Here is a 16,504-nt window from a genome sequence, read left to right on the forward strand (position 1 = left end):
CAACCCAAAGTTAATCGCGAACGTTGGCGCCAATATATCGATGTTATGCTTAGTGCCATCCCTAGTTTGGAACATCTTTTATCGCAAGTCGTGCACCTCTTTCTCGCAGTACAAAATAAAATACGCAAAAAATTCATTTTCCGGAAAAATTCACTAAAAAAGCGCAACAAGTTACACCTTTACGCGATAAAAAGGTATAAATTGTTAGAGTAATCGATTTACAAGTGACTCCAAGTCGAAAAAAGGGGCGAAGTAATGCAGAACGCAGCTGATTTAGAAACAGCTGCCAGCGCTGAAGACCGGCTGAAATTCTTATAACCCGGTAAAAAAAAAGGGAGGACCCACCGATACAGTATTTCAAAGCACCCAAATGTAATCACTTTAATTGAGATTTGATGAACAAATGGCGGACGAAATGGCCTCAAAGGAATCCTTCCGCGAGCGGCAGACCCAGGAATTGGAGGTTATAAAAGTGAGCAGCTGTTTCACCCAAATAGTGATGAAACTAATCTCTTTCTGAAATTGAACAGTCCATTTTCGGTGGCGATGTGGAAGACCTGAGACCTCAAGCGAATCCTGCATTGTGGAAACCTACGGACATAAGGATACAACTAACTCCTCTGAGAGACTCCTCCAATGGACTGGAGGCCTATGTATGCACCAAGCTTCATGTCACCTGTCCTTCAAAGTACCCGAAATTGTAAGAACATAAAAAAGAAATAATAATAATAAATAGGGAAATAATTTTATATAGAACGGAATCTGCGCTTCCTGAAAGATAGCTTGTTAATACCACTCTTTTCCCTTAGGCCCCCCAAGATATCACTCGAGGAATCGAAAGGCATGTCGGATCAGTTGCTGGAGACCCTACGCGACCTACTGCAGACCCAATCCCAAGAGCTACGCGGTGAAGTTATGATCTACGAATTAGCCCAGACCGTCCAAGCCTTTCTGCTTGAGCACAACAAGCCGCCCAAGGGCTCCTTCTACGATCAGATGCTGCAGGACAAGCAGAAACGCGACCAAGAGCTTCAAGACATGCAACGGCAGCGGGAATCCCTGCAACGGCAAACACTAATAGACGAGGTGGAGCGACGAAAGGAGATGTTCAAAACTGAGGCCAAAAGGCGGGGCGAACCGCGACGCAGCATGAGCGAGTCCAATCCCCGTCATCCCAGCTCATCGGAGAGCTCTGAAAACTCCTCTCCCTACTATCGCGGTCACATTTACCCTTCCAAATGCCTTGACCACCGCAACACGGAGACGCTTTACTTCCACAAAATGGGCCGGCAAATTCAACGGGGATGCTGTGTGGGTAAGGCTTTCTATCTTAAAGAAGAATCTTATTTTTAACCATAAATATTAAATAATACTTTATGTTATTATGTGATAGGGCATTCTCAACGAGGATGCATCGCCTACACCGGCATAGATATGCACTGCGGTCAATTGCTCTACATCACTGAATGGAATATAAAGTACTGCCAATTGGAGCAGCCATGTATCGGTGGAGGGAAATGCCACTGGAGCAGCGAGTCAAAGTGTACGGGCAGTCATCGTGTGGACGACGTGATAGCTTCCATTGAAAAGCAGGTGGCCTCGCTTGCCCAACTGCAGCATAAAAACCTCGTCTCATACGAGTGCGTGCTTTGCATCAAGCGGAAAGAAGGTCTTCTCGTCTACTTGGTGCAGGACTTCCTCCTAGGCACCAGCGTGTTTAGCATATCGTCCTCATTGGGTTGGTGCATGGATGGTGCCCGAATGGTGGCCCGTGGCGTACTGGATGCCCTTATTTTCTTGCACAATAAGGGCGTATCCCACAGTCACCTGCTCGACAGTACCGTTTTCATGGACAACGCGGGCAATGTGCGCGTATCGGACTTCTCTCTGGTTCCCAATCTTCTGGAACTGCTCAGCGGATCTGGGCAAAGCAGTAGCCGCGGGGATTTGCCCGCTTTGGGTGTCTTGGTGGAGAGCTTGATGCCCACAAATAGCTATGAAATGCGCGATTTTGTTGACAAGTAAATATCTACACGAAATGTAAAATTTTTATAAATCTTATTTTTTTTTATATAGATGCAACTCTGATCGCACACTCTCCGCATCGGAGTTGCTGGAACATCCATTCCTGCGGTTTTATGTGGACAATGGGCAGCAGCAGGTGATACCACTACCACAGCAACGGCATCCTAACCCCATCCAGCGAACGGGACCCGCCATGCCATACCAGATACCTACACTGGCCCTAAGTCAATCCCGCCTTCGAACCGAGTTTGAGGTGCTCATGTACTTGGGAAAAGGCGCGTTTGGGGACGTGTTGAAGGTACGCAACATTCTAGACAACCGAGAGTACGCCATCAAGCGTATACCACTTCCCGCGAGAAGTCGACAGCTGTACAAAAAGATGACGCGCGAGGTAGAGCTCCTTTCACGGTTGAATCATGAGAACGTGGTTCGCTATTTTAACAGTTGGATTGAGAGTGTAGATGACGCTGATGCCGCGGAGATGGACAAGTTGCTGGGTGGAGAGTGGTCACAGAGTCAGCAGGAGCTAAGTGTAAAACCCGCTAAGTCGCCTCAGCTTGGTCCTACATTGGAGGAGGATGAGGACGAGGAGGACAGCTCGTCCAGCATGTGGAATGGTTATATGTAAGTAATTTATCTCAGATTTAAAACAAAAAAAATATATGATAATTATCTCACAGACCCAACATTGACGATTCAGATTCCGATGGCATCGAATTCGTAGACTCCAATGGCAAGGTGGCTGTCTACGATGAAGAGGAGGAGGACTCTACCAGAGGAAAGACCAACTCGCCAAGACCCCTGATGCAGGTTATGTATATCCAGATGGAGTTCTGCGAGAAATGCACACTTCGGTGAGTTAGAGAACCGATTACCGTAGTTTATATCAACCTTTTTTAAGATATAATGTATATTAACTATAGGACTGCCATCGATGACAATCTCTTTGACGACACGGAGCGGCTATGGCGACTGTTTAGAGAGATTGCTGAAGGCCTAGCCCATATACACCAGCAGGGTATTATCCATCGAGACCTTAAGCCAGTCAACATTTTCTTGGACTCCCATGATCAGATCAAGATCGGTGACTTTGGCCTAGCTACCACTAGTTTCCTGGCCCTGCAGGCTCACGAATACGCGGCACCTGTGCCTGTAAACCAAATAACCAGTGCTGAGGACGGGACAGGCACCGGGAAGGTGGGCACAACACTTTACGTGGCCCCTGAACTGACAGGAAATGCATCAAAGTCCGTGTACAATCAGAAGGTGGATATGTACACACTGGGTATCATTTTGTTTGAGATGTGCCAACCGCCGTTCGACACGAGCATGGAGAGGGCTCAGACCATTATGGCCCTGAGAAACGTGTCCATCAATATACCGGATACCATGCTTAAGGATCCAAAGTATGAAAAGACAGTGAAGGTAAAAATAAAACACCTTATAAAGATTAAAAAACATCTAAACTTTTATTCACTTTATAGATGCTTCAATGGCTCCTCAACCACGACCCCTCTCAGAGGCCCACGGCCGAGGAACTGCTCACCTCAGACCTGGTTCCACCAGCCCAGTTGGAGGCTAACGAACTACAGGAGATGCTGCGACACGCTCTTGCCAATCCACAGAGCAAAGCCTATAAAAACCTAGTTGCTCGCTGTCTTCAACAAGAGAGCGACGAGGTTCTGGAACACACCTACCACTTGGGCAGCAGTCGGGCTATGAAATCCTGGAACTCGGCCATCATAATCGACGATATAGTGTCTCTAAATCCCGTGATTGAGTTTGTCAAGGCCAAAGTCGTGAACCTTTTTCGCAAACATGGAGCCATAGAGGTGGACTCTCCGCTCCTTTCCCCTCTTTCCGCAAGAAACAGCAGTGCCAATGCAAACGCCAATGCCGTTCACTTAATGACCCACTCGGGATGTGTGGTAGTGCTACCCTGCGATCTGCGGACCCAGTTTGCCCGCCATGTCACCATGAACAGCGTAAATCTCATCAGGCGCTATTGTGTGGACCGTGTTTATCGAGAAGAGCGGGTGTTCAATTTTCATCCCAAGCAGAGCTACGACTGCTCATTTGATATCATTGCTCCCACAACTGGAAGCCACCTCATGGATGCAGAGTTGCTGTCACTGGCATTTGAAATCACCAGCGAACTCCCACGCTTACGGGAAAAGAATTTGGCGATCCGCATGAATCACACAAATCTGTTGAGAGCCATCCTCATTTTCTGTAATGTTCCAAAAGCCCAGTACGGAGCACTTTTTGAGGGCACCATGGATTTCATAGAGTCTCGTATTTCACGCTTCCAATTTCACTCCAGTATTACTGGGATTATGGAGAAGTCGCGAACCTCTGCTCAAACACTGATGGACATGTTGTTAGCCAACTTCTTACTGACTGGTTCAAGGAGCACGGTGGATGATTCGGCGTTAAAATCCCTGATGCGAGGAAAAGGCGAAGCGGCTTCGCTAGCGAGAGGTGCTTTGCGGGAACTTGAAACCGTTGTGGGATTAGCTTACAGTCTGGGCGTAAAGGTTAGTTCTGTGATTTTACAATTTCACCCTAAGCCTAACTTTATTATATTTTTAGTGTCCTATTCACATATGGGCTGGTTTGCCCATTAGCTTCGATCGCGCCAGCAGCGGTGGAATCGTGTGGCAGATGACTGCTGACCTAAAACCCAATCGTTCTAGTCATCCCTCTGTTCTGGCGATTGGTGAGAGATACGATTCCATGCTGCACGAATTCCAAAAGCAAGCGCAGAGTTTCAATCCCACCATGCCCACACGCGGAGTGCTTAGTGGAGCAGGCTTGACATTTTCGTTGGACAAACTTGTAGCTGCAGTGGGTGTGGAGTATGCAAAGGACTGCCGAGCCATTGATGTAGGCATTTGCGTTTGTGGAACTCGTCCGCCCCTTAAGGATGTGACTTACATTATGCGGCTGCTTTGGTCGGTTGGGATCCGATGTGGCATTGTGGAAGCCGCCAGTGAACTGGGGGATGAGGCGCAAGATCTTTCTCGTCTTGGAGCTTTGCATGTCATTCTTGTGGCGGAAAATGGATCGTTAAGAGTGAGATCTTTTGAGAGGGAACGTTTCCAGGAGCGCCACCTGACACGAACCGAACTCGTGGAGTTCATCCAGAAACTGCTTCGAACTGATGGGATTATTGGGGCCACCGTGGACAACTCAAGTCAGCTATTCAGCGTGAGCACTGGTGACAATAGGAGCAGTGGCGGAAGAGAGCGAGAACGCGGGGAGAACGGACTTAGCACCTCTGCCTCGAATGCCAACATCAAAAACAGCTATAATCAGCTGCCCAATCTGCAGGTTACGTTCCTCACACACGACAAGCCCACTGCAAATTACAAAAGGCGTCTGGAGAACCAGGTGACCCAGCAGATGAGCTCTACATTATCACAGTTTCTAAAAAAGGAGACTTTTGTGGTGCTGGTCGTGGAGTTACCGCCGGCGGTCGTAAATGCCATTGTGGGAGCCATTAATCCCCGTGAGATTCGCAAAAAAGAGACTGAACCGGAAATAAACTTTGTGATTGAGCGGTAAGTTTCGAACTTCCTTACTTGTTTCACAGATTGACATTATTTGGTTACAGATTTCCAAAATACAAACGCTATATATCCGAGATAAACGACGAGGTTGTGGACTATCTGAGCGATGCCAAGACTCCAATAGTGGCCTTGTACAGCATTTCCGATTCCTACTACCGCGTCATCATCTAGCCAACACCAAATGTAAAGATTCGGCGGTCCTACATAGTAGATCTCGCCATTAGTATAAGCTTCGAATTGTCACAAATATTTTTGCCCAAAATTCTACTTAATTGGCTGTCTTCCGTGCCATTTCATATTTTTCGAATCAAAATTCGTTTTATAAGCTCACTTTAGTATCAAATGGAATGTATCCAAAATGTATGAGATTTCCCGTTTGGATCTAATGAAAATGACAAGCAACTAACCAGTTCCTTTGGAAAAGGAACGAGATTCTGCCAATTCATTTAAATACTTTGTTAATGAGCATATTAGATTATATATAACTTGGTTAAAAGTGAGAACCAATGCTGTTCGCACCTAAGTCAAAAGTATAGTTAAAAACTTGAAAAAAAATCCTTGTTCAATTATAGAAATATATTTAGCAGATCGTCAAAGACTTTTTGTGTCAGAATTGAAACTACTTCCACGTACAGACTTAAATTTAAGTAGAGGCTTACGATTTTCAGAGAAAATCCTTCGAATTTAGTTACGGTTACCATCCTGGTTTCAGATCCAGCAAAAACAACAAGTTTATACAGAGAACGGAAAAAGATATGATTCTTCATCCATAGTTTATATACGTACAAGTTTTAAACACGAAATTTTAAGCCTACAATAAAATGTCTTTCCGCAGGGAAAACATAACAAACGAGAACTTTACAAGACGTTTCTAAATTTTGGAAATTACGTCCCATTCTCATTAACAGATTTATTGAGCGAACGAGTGATACCCAGTGCGGGTCCCTGGAGAACTTTTCGCGAGAGACGCATAAAACCGGAGACCGGATCACGACCGAAATACTTGACCTGGATCTCCTGACCCACTTCAAGGTTTAAGGCAGAGGGATGGCCAATCTTGCGCTGGTCCAGTTGAGAGTTGTGCAGCAGGGCGGGTGGCATACTGGGGTAGAGGATAACCATTACTCCGGTGTCCCGCAGTTCTGTGATTTTGGCAGTGTAGATTCCGCCGAACTCTAGGTCCGGCACTCGTTCCTTCACCATATAGCCCTCGATCAGTTCCTTGGCCTCATCCATGGCTGATTGAGAAGGTGCAAATACATTAAAATGAGTCTCATCGACAGCTGTTAACGTGGTGCCCGTTTCTAGGTAAATCCGCTTCATGTGGAGACCACTAGGTCCAATTAACTGTGCGCGTTGCTGAGGTTCCACAGTTAGGGTTTCGCTTACTGGCCAGCTGTCTTTTGGGTACTTTCTGAAAGAAGGTAAATTGTGATATAAGTAAATGAAACCTCTTTAATCCGGTTTCCCAGATGTTGTTTCTCACCGCGGTTCCCTAATAGCCTCGCCCATGATGTCAAGAATCTTTGATTTAGCATCGGTAGCTTTTTGAAGCGATTCCATCACAACCTTTAGAGGAATGCCGGGAATCTTAAGGTCTGCCTGGATAGCGGTGAAGCCCTTCCTCGTTCCCGCCACCTTCATGTCCATGTCGCCCATGTAGTCCTCAATGCCCAGAATGTCGGTGAGGATACGGTAGTCTTGCAGGTGCTTCGTGTCCTCGTTCTCGAACTTGGTTACCAAGCCAATTGCTACTCCTGCTGCTGGGGCGCTCACTGGCACTCCGGCATCCATTAGAGCTAAAGACCCACCACAAACGCTAGCCATGCTGCTGCTTCCATTCGATTCGAGAACTTCCGACGTAAGTCTAACAGTAAATGGGTAATCGTTAGGCAGTGTGGGGAGTAAAGATCTCTCCGCCAATGCACCGTGACCTAGTTCCCGGCGGCCCACTGGACCAATCCGACCAACTTCACCCGTAGCATAAGGCGGGAACTCGTAGTGCAGCATAAAGTTCTTGGCCTTCAGTCCTCCACTTTCTAGAGCAGCCAGGGAGTCAAGTTTCATGGCGCTTTCGGGCGAGTCCAAGCTAACCGTGCAGAAGACTTGCGTCTGACCTCTTTGAAATATGGCGGATCCGTGTAGCGGCTTGTACATATCCACCTGGCAGGAAATGTTCCTTAACTGGTCGTAGTCTCGTCCATCGCAGCGAAGTCCCCGCTCGAAGATCAGTTCCCGAAAGATAGATCTGCTAGCATGGTTAAACAGCTCCCCGATTTGAGTGGGTTCTGTATCTGGAAAGGAACTCCATACCTTGTCGATTACGTTGGAGCGCACCTCGTTGACCGCATTGTCTCGTGAGATCTTGTCGTGCTGAGGGTCCTGGAATATCTCCCTTAGACGCATCTCGCACATGCTCCTTACAGCTTGCTCCAGTTCAGGATCTACTTGGTTTGCTACTTCTACTTCGCGTTTCTGCCTGCCGTAGGCTTTTTGCAGCCGCTCGATTTCGTGAATGATAAATTGGGCTTCTCGTGTGCCCTGCTTGATGGCCTTCAGCAAGTCCTGTTGCAAAACCACATTGCCCTTGCCCTCCAGCATTACCACTAAGTTCTGTTTGGTGGCAGAGACAACTAAATCCAGTTGGGATGACTGCAATTCCCGGCGAGTTGGGTTTATGAGCACCTCGCCATCGCAGAGGCCAACGCTGAAAGATATTCAATAACAACCAAACTTCTAGTATTTATTTGTATTTACTCACCGAACTGCTCCTATCGGTCCATTCCAGGGAATATCACTTAAGGACAGAGCCATGGAGGCTGCATTTATGGCCAATACATCAGGACTGTGCACCGCATCCATGGCCAGCATATTGCACACCAGTTGCGTCTCCGTGCGGTAATCCTTGTGAAAGAGCGGACGTAGTGAGCGGTCTATCAGTCGGGCCGACAGGATTTCTTTCTCTGAGGGACCCAGTTCCCGGCGCATAAAGTTCATGGGTATTCTTCCTGAGGCAGCATTTTTAAGACGATAGTCTACCACAAGGGGCATGAAACCTTGACCGGGATTTGGCTTTGCTTTGGCGACAGCGGTGACCATTACGGCGGTGTCGCCCATTTGACACACTGCTGTTCCATTGGCGAATCTCGCAAGGCGACCAGAACTAAAGGTCATGTTACGTCTGTGGAGGATTGAGCTATTAAATCTGGAACTTATATGAAGAGCACATCCTTACCCATTGCTGAAGTTGACCTCCACGGACGGCGCTTCTCCATTGGAACTGCTTTGGATTCCTCTTTTTGCACAGGAACTGGATAAGCTCAGGCATTTCAGGCGATAGTTGAGCAGCTTCAGCGTTTTCCTTGTGAAAATCATGGCCATTACCTAAAAGTGCCGGTTGAGTTCGGCTGAGGCAACAAATAAGTACCCTGCGCAATAGATATGAAAGTTATATATAGATTATCGCTAAAATAAATAAACTTACAGTAACCTTTGGGTATCTATATATATTGGAAAAGTGAAATATATGGAATTACTTTATTTAAGATAAATTAGTAACAAAATCGAATCGCCCATTTGAAATAATGTAGAGGTGCAACATGTGTTCGTTTGGCGTTGCCACCTATCGGCTTATAAAAACAGCTAGAAAAAAGCTTGTCGAAATTTCAATTTCATTGCTGTAGTTACGATAAATTATTTAATAAAACGTCTCAAGGTTAGTTAACCAATTTTTTTTTAAATCATAATATGTCCCGCTACAACATAAAATAAAATTTGGTATAAAAAGTATATATTTGAGAGCCAGTCTGTTAATTTCGCAGTCTTTTCCGCGGTCACACTGCGCGCATATCTTTCACTAACCCGCCGACGGTCTCACAGAAGACTTTAATATTTTTTCGAAAGCAGACATCGTCAATCTTGGGGATCTTGTGCAAAAATCCCAATTGCAAACGACGTCGTGTTCCGCCTTAAAAACGCCGCAAACCAAAAACCCCATTTAAAGTCGACCGTTTTCCGGGCCGCCCCGAAAAAGGTGAATATTTCACGCCGTATTTTCCGAATTTTTTCCGTCAGCGAAACGCCGCGTGTGTCGTTGTGTGGTGTGTGTGTGCCCGCCCGCCCATCTGTGTGAGTGTGTGTGAGAGCTCGCGTGTGTGTGTGAGTTTTGGTGAGAGCAGCAACAACAACAACCGAAAAGAAAACCAAAATCGACAAATGCGGTCAAATTGAAAAGAAAAACAAAAAATCAAAGAGTATTTCTCGCGCAAAACCAAAAAGCAAAGTCAAAAAGCACAAAGCTAAAAACGCAGATTTCCCAACAGAAAAGCCGGAAAATTGCCCACTAGGCGTGTCGCTGCTTCTTCTTCTTTCAAATTGTTTATGCTGCAATTGCCGTAGTGTGCGAAAAGGAGAAAAAGAGAGAGAGAGAGAAAAGGGTCTTATCAACAACAGATTTCTTATCAGAATCCGGAGATTTGTTGCGAAAAGTTCCAACTAGCAGAAATTCGTAGTAAAACCGCACTAAGCGTTTGATATAGAACATTAAACAAACAGGTATGTAAGCCTCATTAATCAGGTTGAAATCACCCATTCTCGCCTCCTCCTTGATTGTCACACCTCATTTGCTGTCCCCCTCTGTTGCACTTAAGCACTTAACTGTAACTGTAATTTACACACACGTTGGCCTTGTCTCTCTTGTCTAATTAATTGCATTAATGCCGCAGGACTCGCCATCCTTTTTTCCCCTCGGCCAATCGATTAAAAAGTGAAAGCAATCGGAAGCGCTTATCAGCCGGCTCTTCTTCTTCACTCCTCAAACATACAGACAGACACGAACAGAGCAAACAAACAAACAAACAATGCACAATATGAATATTTATAGCTCATTATTTATTATCTTTCTGCTGTTGCTGCCTATCCTTTGACCCGCATAGGAGGGCTGATCGATAAGTAATCGAAACTGTATGGACAAGAAACTTCTTACTTCTCATTAAAGTTCTTCTTCGTAAAGTTATATGAAAATTCCTTTCCAATTAATGAGCGTAAAAAATAATTGTTTTTTTGCTTTACGTCATATTATTATTTTCATTCATTTAATTATCCAGAAATAGGCCCCACATTCAAATTCCCGAAATTTAATAATGATTATTAAAACATTTGGTGACTAATGGAAAAGATATGTTTACTTTTTTGGTTTTAAAATCATATTTGTAGTGTTTGCTTTCAATCAATTAAGTGTATTAAGCATCTATGTAATAGCTCTTTTTTAAGCCGTATTTTGAGAACTACAATTTTATGGATCATTTATTAGGTCTTTCTAATAATTTATAATTTCGATCTGAATGTTTTCAGTCCTTGGCCCAAGCCAAAAGCAATCTATTTGCGGTAATGGCACTCCGAAAATCTGTATATTTATAGCAGGAACATAGAACTAAAACTCGAACCAATTAGTAAAACCATTTTGAAATCGCCATAAATCAGCTTCATTCTCGGGGTAATAAATTCCCGTTTCCATTTGCAGCTGACAAATGCGAGTCGTTAAAAATAGTTTTTCCCCAAAAGCAAAACTTCCCCCGCTTTTCAAGGGCGACCCTCGCAATGTTTCGACGTATTTTTGTTATCGCTTCTGCATTTCGAGTTGTTTTTTCTGTGGGACGTCATCGGCAGCCGGGTGTCTCTGCCGCTCTGATTGCCCCAGAATCGCCGGCTGCATAATTAAGACGAGCTGGACGTTTTGCTGATAAACGTTTCCGCTTTTCATCGGAGGAGTGGATGAAGTCAATGTGCCATTCACAGAAGTGCTCTGCAGATGGTTAAAGTCCAATATCTCTGATGTGTGACCCCATGTGGCGCCCTTTTCAACTGTTCAACTGCTGAACTGCTCAACTGTCAGGTCGGAACTATTGTTTCGATGTTTCGAGGGCTTGCGTCACAGTTTATCGACTTGAGTCCCGAACGCCGAACCCACAACCCATTCTTTCAGGGTGACGTAGGCAATTGGCAGAAACATGTGTATCCTGTGTGTCCTGTGCCCCGACCAGACAATAATAAACCATCAGTTCCAACCCCATGGGCAAATAAAACCCAATCGAATATTATTATCAATGAGGGCAGGACCCAAACAACGAACCCCATTTAGTGCGAGGAGGGTTGGCCACATGCTGCTCCTGCCTTGGCAGGATATCATCGCCAGGACTTGAACCCATCCCCTGGATATCCCAATTCCAATCCCGACCACGCCCACATGCCATCATCATCGCCTTCTGCGCTAATTTGGCGCGACTTTGACACTTGTTAGCCAATATGTTTTTGGCTCGTGTTAATGGCCCAACGGGAATTGATATTAATTGCCCCGCACGCCTCCGCACGCAGTCCAAAATGGGCGTGGTCGGTCGGTCAATATTGTTACTCCGTAGAAAAAAGAAACAGAACACAGAAAACGAAAAACGAAAAAACAAATGCCCCGAAAATCAGCTTAAATCAATTTTCTGTGGTCGCCGCCTTTGTTCACTTGGTTTTTGGCCAAAATCGGCTTACCAACTTTCGGTGCCTGTTTTTCTTGCGGCTTTCAGTTTTATAAGGAGCCAGGGTTTCCTCCCTTTATCAATCTAATTAATTCATCCACCCTTTATTGAGAATATGGGATTTTCCTTGCTCTTAAGAAACCAGATTTCCCTCACTGTTTTTCAGGGAAATGAAAACTGAAAACGCTTCAGAGGTTTTCATTTTTGCAAGCCCTGTGTTTCCTTTCATGTTCCTTAATAAAACTAAATTCAATTAGAGCTTGCAGTTGGAGCTCCTTGTGCGTGTGGGAAAAGTTGAAGTGAAATGTGAGAAAAGTTTTGCGGAATATGTCGGAAAAGTGAAAGGAGGCATAAGCGTAAGTGGGCGGAGGACACAAGGCCTTATTAGTAGCCAAAATAAGTCTCCGGAGGGCATGTAAATTTAATCAAATTACTTTAAGTGAAAAGCAGTTTAATGATGGCTCTCTCGATTAAATTTCAAATATCTGAATAGGATACACTAATTGCTTTTAAAATGATTTTGATTTTAGAAATATGAATCACGAATTCCTTTAAAATTTGAGCATGCTTCTTCTGTAAAATAAAATAGGCTCACTTCTCGGATTCAATCCCATTAATACCATTTTCGAGTCCCAGTAAAAGGTGTAAAAGGTTTTCGAAGACCCTCAGGCATTGGTTTGTTTTGGTAATTGACGGATTTCCTGTCAAATCCTATGATATAGAAATTCCCCCCATCCCAGCGCACTACAATTCAGTCCTAATGGCATCTGCTCTTCTTCTACCAAAAGCACACCATCCGACAATCCTCTTTTGATGCGGAACGCATTCCGGGCGAACACCTGACGCAGTGGCCCAGTCTGCCGTCGGATTGATAAGAAGAAACAGAAATTCTGGGTGCTAATCAACAAGACAGGAATGACAGGTGGGCGGTGGAGCATAGGGAAGCCAGCCTGGCGTAATGACCTTGATAAACTTTCGTTCCGAGGAGCTGCCACCGAGTAGGTTGCGACATCTCCGGGATATTTGGCTTGGGGCTACGTTATTTGCTCTTGTCTACCGAAAAACGTTTTACATTTACAACCGCCCCCGAAATAACCACTGCCCCTTCCCCTAAAAATAACAACTCGTAAAGTACACATAGACCAAAAAAAAAGAGAAGTTTTCTCTTGACAGTTTTTTGGTCCCTTCCTGTGCCCAAAATTGTTCGGCTTATGCCGCTTCGACGCTTTTGTTGTCTCTTTATTTTTCAGTTTTGATTAAAGACAAACCCTTGTCGACCCTAGCCACCATCCACCGCCCACCGCTCTCGTCCCATTTTACCTTGCTTTGACTGAGTGTTATTACCACTTTGTCGCATCAACCTTTAAACTTTGCCATTTTATGGGGGCTGTGCTTTGCCTTTTTCGCCTCTATTCCGTATTGTTTACCGGCGTTTTGAGCGAGGTCCAGAAATTGGATTTTTCGGGGGCTCTGCCTCTGTCAACACACAAGTAGGATATCATGATCCATCACCCATCACCCGACGCACAGAATTCCGAAAAATTATGCAAAGTGTCATTGAAACTTTGCAGCCCAACAGCAGTGGGGAAGAGGTAAATCGCTGTCGGCGTCGGCGTCTGATGCACTTAAAAACCAATCACTTGTGCATTGACCCTCGCTATGGAACCCAAAGGCAGCCAAAGCCAAGCAAACCCATAACGAAAACCCGAGTGCTGAGAAAGAGCGGCGACGCAACGTGGCCAACACCTTGACTTTGTCTCGGCCAAGTTTGTCGACTTGGCAACAGCGCTAAATTGAACGAAAAGGGCGGAGCAGGAGCCAAATCAAATTGGCCATCAGTAGTCGAAGAAAGGCACACCCTTGTTTATCAAGGAAGTTCTTCTCTTAATAAATTTCAACGTTTTCGATTGAGCATCGAATCGAATTATCCGTTAAAAAGCACTCTCTTATTGGAGGACTCTAAATTTGAAACATTTTTCATCTGTCAAAAGTAATTTGTAAGGTCAACCAAAATTACACAGGATTTAAGCCAAATAGGAAGCGGCCTTCGGCTGGTTTTAAACCGGTTGCGTGCCCAAATTTAAATAAGCTTATTTATTTATAATTAAAATAACAAATGGGTTAAGGCCTTGAACTTTTGCAAACCTGTTTCTGAACGCATTTTTGTAAACGTTGTGGTTTAATTTAAAAATTAAAATACTGCTTCAGTGACTTTCCCGCCAAACCAAGAGTTTATGTCGAGTCAGATCGTAACAAATTGATTATGACTAACCGGCAAAAAGGGTATAGCCGCACTTATGCAAAAACTGGCCGGCAGAACAGGCTTTCGCCCAGGTTGCAGGCCGATTCCAATTCGAGGTCTCGGCCATACGTGTAGAATTCATTAACAATAATGCTCCCTGGATGAGAGGCGAAGGGATGAGGGTCCCTGAGATACCAGGAATTTGTGTTCTGGCATAATCCTGGGTGGTCTGCTGCATGTTCAGTTTCGTGTTTGTTTCGTTATTGTTATGAGAGAAGTGGTCATAAGAAGGGAAAGCCAAACAGTTGTGTATTTAAGAAATCAATTTGTGCTTTGCCCTGGATAATTCTCTATTCTTATTACTTACTTACAGTTGCCCAATCATCAGCAAATCGGTCATTTCCATTTCGAGAAGCCAAAGGTGAGTTGAATTCCTGGAACTTGAGTAATTTTATCTGGCCAATTGATAAGAACACTATCCACGTTCGCCATAAATTATGTCATACATAGCCCATACCAAACTTGCATATATGGCAGCATTTGATTGACGACCGCACGCCCATTCAGCTGAATTGGCAGTCATTCAGCGACAGTCTGGTTGCAATTTCCCCCAAAGAAATTCCTAACTGGCATCGCCCCAGCGAACTGCTGTCGTTAAGTGTTCTCTGACGTCGGATGAGTTTGTTTTTTCTGTGGCCAATCGCATTTTTTTATTGGTTCTATCTGTCCCGAGAACACAAATCATTTTTCATTCACTTTACAAGAGAATCATTGTGCAAACATTTTAGCGCTTAAAGTTCAGTCTGGCGTTACTCACTCGCTTGCCTAAGGTGCTCACTTTCCGAGGGTTCTATCAGTTACTCGCTGTGCCAGCTGAAGAACTTTCCTTCTCGATAACAGCAAATAACAAGCGAATTTTACTACGCAAATACTTCTAATAATAGCTTTCGGTATAATTCCATACCTGATTGCTTAAGTATATAGATTGTCCTTATCAGCACCGAAACCCTCTTGATATACGAACTTTTACTCTGACTCTCATCCATGTTTGACTGCTTTATGACTATAAAAGTGTTGGAAGAACGAAAACTCATACCTAAATCATTATTTCTGTTTTATATGTGGCACCATCAGGGTCTCTGGGATCCCTTCATGTGCGCTGCACTTAAACTTGCTATTTATTGTTATAAATTTTTAAACATTTGTCCGCCTCGCTTCCACAGTTGTCGAGCTGGGTCTGTCTTTTGTTACAGCGTTGACATTTGCTGCAAACACAGGGCACAGCATTTGTTCTGTGCAACGGCAGCGGCCTTTGTTGATTCTTGGGCTCTCATACGTGCAACTTTTGCCTAGGTAATTTGCCAGCGACGCCTACAAAATGGCGCTGGGGGCTTGGGGGCGTGGCAGTTGGCAGTTGGCAAAGGCGATTAGCAACAAAAAGCAAACTTGTTAGCAACATATTTTTCCCGGGCAAAAGTTTCTGTTGCACTTCAAATTTAGTTTGTTATTTTTTGCGCCACCCGTTCTCTGCGTTTCTGTTTCTGCGTTATTTTTCCGTTGCACTTGGCAAGTTTATGGGGCACTCGAAGTGACAAAGAAACTTTCCCGGCCCGTTCCGGAGCATTTCCAAACTCGCAGCTGGCATTTGCCACTGAGCATTTACAATATATCCCATTTCCCAATTGGGCCAAGTCCTGGACAGGAAGAAATGGCGCCGTCATGAGGAATATCGCCCGAAATGTTTATGAGCTCATAAACTCTGACACAGCACTGCCACTCGCCAGGTACTCCCCCTGAGTTTCTTCTCTGGCTACCTGGGAGTTCTCCTGCCGTCTTTCCCTCTGTTCTTTATGCGTCTGACAACTTTTGGCACATTTGTCGTACATCAAATTAGGAGCAGAATGCCCGACGGCGCGAAATGATTGAGCATTTGCATTAAGCCGAATCAACACACAGACGCACCGCAGAAAAGTGAGGAATGTTGTGTCTCAAGTCTGGTGGAGGTGTCGACTAGCAGAATGCCCTGCAATTACTCAAGCTAACGATTTCAATCAGTACTAGTTAGGGTGTGAGTAGGTTATTGATTTCGCCTGATCGCTCGGGGTTCAGTTAAGAGATTCCTGAATAAATCAAGTATCTCC

At 44.8% G+C, this 16,504-nt stretch overlaps 3 protein-coding genes across 6 annotated transcripts in view; 2 read left to right on the forward strand and 1 right to left on the reverse strand.

The window, feature by feature from the left end:
* Positions 1-104: 104 nt before the first annotated feature.
* LOC108105208 (eIF-2-alpha kinase GCN2) lies at positions 105-6,183 on the forward strand. Of its 2 annotated transcripts, XM_017211661.2 has the most exons (10): positions 105-472; positions 531-700; positions 810-1,315; positions 1,394-2,021; positions 2,077-2,649; positions 2,706-2,879; positions 2,949-3,450; positions 3,510-4,562; positions 4,618-5,588; positions 5,642-6,183. In XM_017211661.2, the coding sequence occupies exons 1-10, from the start codon at positions 404-406 to the stop codon at positions 5,766-5,768; spliced, it is 4,773 nt and encodes a 1,590-aa protein (XP_017067150.1). In that variant the 5' UTR covers positions 105-403; the 3' UTR covers positions 5,769-6,183. The 2 variants fall into 2 exon arrangements, with proteins under 2 accessions (XP_017067150.1, XP_017067151.1); XM_017211662.2 differs by lacking the exons at positions 105-472; positions 531-700; positions 810-1,315; positions 1,394-2,021; positions 2,077-2,649 and having other exon boundaries at positions 2,822-2,879; positions 2,927-3,450.
* A 145-nt stretch (positions 6,184-6,328) lies between these two features.
* LOC108105209 (polyribonucleotide nucleotidyltransferase 1, mitochondrial) lies at positions 6,329-9,199 on the reverse strand. Of its 2 annotated transcripts, none has more exons than XM_017211663.2 (5): positions 9,082-9,199; positions 8,833-9,025; positions 8,359-8,778; positions 7,084-8,304; positions 6,329-7,011 (listed from the first exon to the last, which is right to left on the reverse strand). In XM_017211663.2, the coding sequence occupies exons 2-5, from the start codon at positions 8,976-8,978 to the stop codon at positions 6,483-6,485; spliced, it is 2,316 nt and encodes a 771-aa protein (XP_017067152.2). In that variant the 5' UTR covers positions 8,979-9,025; positions 9,082-9,199; the 3' UTR covers positions 6,329-6,482. The 2 variants fall into 2 exon arrangements, with proteins under 2 accessions (XP_017067152.2, XP_017067153.2); XM_017211664.2 differs by having other exon boundaries at positions 9,134-9,150.
* Positions 9,200-9,826: 627 nt separating this feature from the next.
* Positions 9,827-16,504, forward strand: part of LOC108105207 (G protein-coupled receptor kinase 2) — a 48,338-nt gene continuing 41,660 nt past the window's right edge. Inside the window, exons 1-2 of one of the 2 annotated variants that reach the window (XM_017211658.2) lie at positions 9,827-10,151; positions 14,737-14,784. The gene's annotated coding sequence lies outside the window, so the exon portion shown is untranslated. The remainder of the gene's footprint in view (positions 10,152-14,736; positions 14,785-16,504) is intronic. The other variant, XM_017211659.2, reaches the window with a different exon arrangement.

Source organism: Drosophila eugracilis, unplaced genomic scaffold (assembly GCF_018153835.1).
Source record: "Drosophila eugracilis isolate 14026-0451.02 unplaced genomic scaffold, ASM1815383v1 contig_1101, whole genome shotgun sequence".
Classification (NCBI taxonomy): domain Eukaryota; kingdom Metazoa; phylum Arthropoda; class Insecta; order Diptera; family Drosophilidae; genus Drosophila; species Drosophila eugracilis.

Bases quoted from the DNA above. Each gene is read 5' to 3' on its own strand.
- LOC108105208 (XM_017211661.2), top strand. From the start codon at position 404: ATGGCGGACGAAATGGCCTCAAAGGAATCCTTCCGCGAGCGGCAGACC. The intron at 2,650-2,705 runs GTAAGTAATTTA...ATTATCTCACAG, and splicing joins AGCATGTGGAATGGTTATAT to ACCCAACATTGACGATTCAG. The intron at 2,880-2,948 runs GTGAGTTAGAGA...TATTAACTATAG, and splicing joins TGCGAGAAATGCACACTTCG to GACTGCCATCGATGACAATC.
- LOC108105209 (XM_017211663.2), bottom strand. From the start codon at position 8,978: ATGGCCATGATTTTCACAAGGAAAACGCTGAAGCTGCTCAACTATCGC. The intron at 8,779-8,832 runs GTAAGGATGTGC...AATCCTCCACAG, and splicing joins GAGGTCAACTTCAGCAATGG to ACGTAACATGACCTTTAGTT. The intron at 8,305-8,358 runs GTGAGTAAATAC...AATATCTTTCAG, and splicing joins GGACCGATAGGAGCAGTTCG to CGTTGGCCTCTGCGATGGCG.